The sequence below is a fragment of the Hypanus sabinus genome, chromosome 6 (assembly GCF_030144855.1).
Source record: "Hypanus sabinus isolate sHypSab1 chromosome 6, sHypSab1.hap1, whole genome shotgun sequence".
Taxonomy (NCBI): Eukaryota; Metazoa; Chordata; class Chondrichthyes; order Myliobatiformes; family Dasyatidae; genus Hypanus; species Hypanus sabinus.
This window is the reverse complement of record NC_082711.1, coordinates 134,258,082-134,262,586: the sequence shown is the minus strand read 5'-3', so window position 1 is coordinate 134,262,586 and position 4,505 is coordinate 134,258,082. Positions and strand designations below refer to the sequence as shown.

General features: G+C 43.8%; 1 protein-coding gene across 1 annotated transcript; it reads left to right on the top strand.

Moving 5' to 3' along the window:
- Positions 1-3,085: 3,085 nt before the first annotated feature.
- Positions 3,086-4,290, top strand: LOC132395080 (general transcription factor II-I repeat domain-containing protein 2-like). The gene is made up of 2 exons (XM_059971393.1): positions 3,086-3,885; positions 3,971-4,290. The coding sequence occupies exon 1, from the start codon at positions 3,279-3,281 to the stop codon at positions 3,879-3,881; it is 603 nt and encodes a 200-aa protein (XP_059827376.1). The 5' UTR covers positions 3,086-3,278; the 3' UTR covers positions 3,882-3,885; positions 3,971-4,290.
- Positions 4,291-4,505: the final 215 nt, after the last annotated feature.

The window sequence follows — 4,505 nt, the reverse complement described above, 5'->3', positions numbered from 1 at the left end:
GTAAATTATCAAGGAATTTTGAGGTTGAACAGGAAGCCTTAGCCATGTATTTATGAGAAGACAAGTAGAGACCCAGTAGGGTAGCTACAAGAACTGAACCACTGATGTAAACAGTGGATGCTGGAGATCAGACATGGAGATGTCATGTGAACCAGGTATTGGATGCTAAACTGAAGAATGCACCTGAGTCAACTGCATCCAACAAGAGGGACACATTACAGTCACCGGACTTACCTCTCAGTGATGGTCATGTCACTTACAGCAACGTGACACTGGAAACTGAGAACATTATCTTAGACAAGTTACCTACCAAACCTTACGCCATGCCACAGGTCCAGAGGCACAAAGAGAACGTGATCGTTGACAGGACACTTGCTGAACCTGGTATCACTACACAGATCCAGAGACGTTATCCTGAAAGAAACAGAGCGCCATCCAAAAGACTGAACCTTTAGAACTGTGAAGTTAGTTATGGACTGTTATTGTGAAAGCATTTTTATTTGGAATATGGGTTTGTGAAAGGGAAATTGAATGTTTTGTACATATACGGTTTTATGGTGCATTAATCTAAAGGGGGAGAAAGCGTAATGTATGGATCTATTTCTTTTAAAGCAATGACACTCTCTCTCTTTGTACTACCTACTGATCTGTTGGCTGCACATGCAAGTTGTTCTCTCTCTCTCGCTGCAAGGTTAAAGCCATCTGACACATGCGTGCTTTTATTTAGTCGATACGTAGTTTTGCACAGACACAACAGAATTGGTGACAAGATGGGGGAGTGCAAGATGCGTGCATGGTTTTTCAGAGTGGGATGAATGGATTTCAATTCCGGAGAAGAAGATATTGTGCCACAGGAACTAGAAGCCTACAGGGCAATGGTGCCCCATAGCCAGCTTGAAGCCATCAAAACAGATACGTCAAGGTTAGAGCAGGGCTTTGAATTGCTCTGAAATAATTCTGCCAACAACTATAAATCAAATAACACCATTTCCTCACAGGCCTCCAAAATTAGAGACAGATTGCATTGTCAGAAATACTAACACCCATCCCAACATGCACAAAATCACAAATAACTCAGGTGAAGTGGCAATGTAGTTATTGTCCACTGTACAAAAGTCCCTTCTTTTCTTTGAGGTCAAAACTGCGAAAAAGAAAGAGAGGCTAGTCCAGCTGTCAGAAGGGCACCCCCTCTTGAGCTCAGGGTCAGACCAGGCTTGAGGGGAATAGATTTGGAGCAGGAGATCTCGTGTTAAAGGCACCACTGAAATGTGAATCTTTGCATTATATACCCTCTTTATCCTTCTGTCCCTTATTGAAATACCTGCTCCAAATAAAAGAATCATTGTAGTTGCTGCCCACATTCAAAGGACAATGAAAGCAGCAATACCGTTCCATTGCTTTCTTACTTATTACTGTTGTCACTGTGTAGAGAAATCCATTCCCCACCCCACATACACACTCAAGAACAGAAGATGAGGGAGTAGCAGCAAAAGCAATCTCTGAGGCTACTAAGATGGACACCCCTCATCATTGTGTTCAAGCTCCCTGAATGAGATAGCAGATACTGATAGTACAAAGGCAGAAGATGATATGGTAGGAGGACTAGCACGTGCACTCTGCGCTAAAGGGCTCCAGAAGCCATGGGACTATAGAATGCTGGAAGGTGTCCACAATACATATTACAATATCCCTAGGGAATTCAGATAAAATGCATGGTAGGAATGTATAAGAAGAGTAGGCAGTGTGTGTATTTAGTCAAATGCTTGGCATGCTACCTGCTTTGGCAGCTGCAATGTGTCAAAGAGCAAGGAGCATGGAAGAGTCTTGTCTCCAACGATGTAATGTATGTGGGACAAGAAGAGCATCACTCTGGAGCAGAGGCTGAATCCATTCATAGTCTTCCTCTCTACGTGGAGACATGCCACTTCCACCAGAACCTGCGGATCATCAGCCAAGGAGCATGTTGCTGCCATGGGGTTCGACTGAGGTTCTCCATGAGCAGACCTGGGTGAAGGGGAAGGGTGGGACAAGAGACAACAAATGACAGGTGGATCCAGGTGAGGAGGGGCGATAGGCAGAAGGAGTTAAGAGTAGAAATTGCAACAGGTTGGTCTCCATCAGAAGTAGATTAATGTTCAATGATAGCTGCCTACCAAGAGTTTAACCCACAGGCTAAAAAAGAGCAACTTTATGTGATTTAGACATAAGGCTGTGGGCTTTGAAGAGAAATGTATCAGAGCAGATTCATAACCTATTGTCTGCTCAGTCCAGAAAGAGGCCAGTGACATTATATGAAATTGCTAGTCTCCCTCAGGGCATCCACCTTTCACCATTCGCCACCAACTCTCAAGTTGTGGCCTCACCTGTGTTCTGCAACCAGCTCTCCCAGGCTGAATCACTCATGGTGGAATAGAACTGGTGAATGGGGAATACACCATTGACACTTGATTATCATGTTAGGGAAATGAGGCAACCTTCAAGGAGTCACTACTGGATCTGAGAGACATAAGAGTAGGTCAAGCGAAACTACATGTCAGCTTCAGCTATTACCTGCCAGGCTCTGTTATGATTTCCAGTCTTCCCTTCTCCGTCTGCCTATCACTCTTCCTCACCTGGATCCACATATCACCTGCCTACTTCTTGCTCCACCTCCATCCTTCATCCTTTTACACTGGCTACCTCCCCTCTATCTTTCAGTCCACATGAAGGTTTTGACCCAAAATGTCACCTGTCCATTTTCCCTCCGCTGATATTGCCCGAAGTTTCTCTAGGTCGGGGGTCGGCAACCTGCGGCTCCCGAGCCATTTGTGGCTCTTTCACCTCTGTGCTGCGGCTCCCTGTGGCTTTGGGAAATAATTGGTCAGTATTTAATTAAAATGTATTTTATGTTAGTTTGTTAGCTTTTGAAATGTAATTATGGTGATCTTGTACAACCTAAGTGTAGCGACACATTTCCTGCCACATCATAAAATGGCTCACAATTAGTCAGCATTCCGGCTAAGGGAGATAGCCTACGGGGGTTTGTGAGTACGCGTCTTTTGCAGCATCTGGGGCTGGGTTGAGGGAAGCTGAAAAGCAAGGCTGTTTAGTTCGAATAAAGCTATCTTTGACTGCAGTTTACTGACACCGCTACAACGTGTTTTTATCGCTGGCTGTCCAGACGGAAGGTGCTGAAACGCTTTGTCGCGTGTCTGGAAGAAGTGAAAACTTTCCTGGGCAGCAAAGGGCTCACCTTTCCTGAGCTGGAACAGCCAGAGTGGCTGGAAAAGCTACACTTCATGGTAGACATGACAGCGCACCTGAACACGCTGAACACAGCTCTTCAGGGGAAAGGACGTACAGCCCTGCACATGTTGGAGGATGTTTTGGCATTCGAGCGCAAGTTGACAGTGCTTGCCAGAGATTTACAGAAAGGCACTTTGTCTCACTTCCCCAATTTGAGAGAGTTCAAACAAGGTCACGACATGATAATTTCGGAGTATTTACATTCTGCAATCATCGCAATGCAAACATCGTTTGGGAAACGCTTCTGTGAGTTCAGAGAGGAAAAAAACACATTATCCTTCCCGGTCACTCCCTTAAGCATCGATCCTTCCCTACTGAATACGACTGCATTAGCAGGTGTGAGTCAACCTGATCTTGAGATGGAACTGGCCGACATAGCCGACAAAGACATATGGGTGTCCAAGTTTAGACGCTTGACAGCAGACCTTGAAGATGTTGCCCGTCAGAAGGCCGTTCTTGCTCAGAAACACAAATGGAGTGATATTGAAAACCTCACAGATGACAGCTTGCGATCCTGTGTAAAGATGAAGGTGACATCATACAGCCCTGATGTGCAGACGCTGTGCGCTGAGGTCCAGGAGCAGAAATCCCATTAACCAAGTATGATAAATATTTTAATTGCCTATTATTTTACTTATATTCATATTTTTTCATTGTTCAGTGAAATAGTCCTTTCATTTTTCAGGATGACAGCTGGCTGACGTTATTTTTGGTTTGCTGCTGGCGGAAAATTTAAGTTCGGCGTTTTTCATAAATACAAGAAGGACTCAAATAGACATTGAATATTTTACTTAAAAGTAACTTTCAACCCAACGTCTTTTTTTCGGAGTTCAAAATGTTTTTGTTGCATGCAGAAATGTAATTTCGTTTTCTCTGCAGGAGTTCATCAATTTCATAAATGCAACACATTATAGTTTGTTTATACATAGCATAAAGGCAAAAAAAACGTTGTATGCAGTGTTATTTCATTTTAAATGTCAAACGGGTTTTGCGGCTCCCAGTGTTTTCTTTTCTGTGGGAAACGGGTCCAAGTGGCTCTTTCAGTGGTAAAGGTTGCTGACCCCTGCTCTAGGTTCTTAATTGTCGCTCCAGATTTCCGGATCTGCAGTCTCCTGAGTCTTCAAACCTACAGATCTTAGTGTATAGGATTGTGAACATGACAGGTCCTTAAAATTATCCAATTATTTGCATGGGCATTACTAAATAACCATACTAAAGTT

What these genes read in the sequence shown, in the direction of transcription:
- LOC132395080 (XM_059971393.1), top strand. Translation starts at nt 3,279, where the DNA reads ATGGTAGACATGACAGCGCACCTGAACACGCTGAACACAGCTCTTCAG.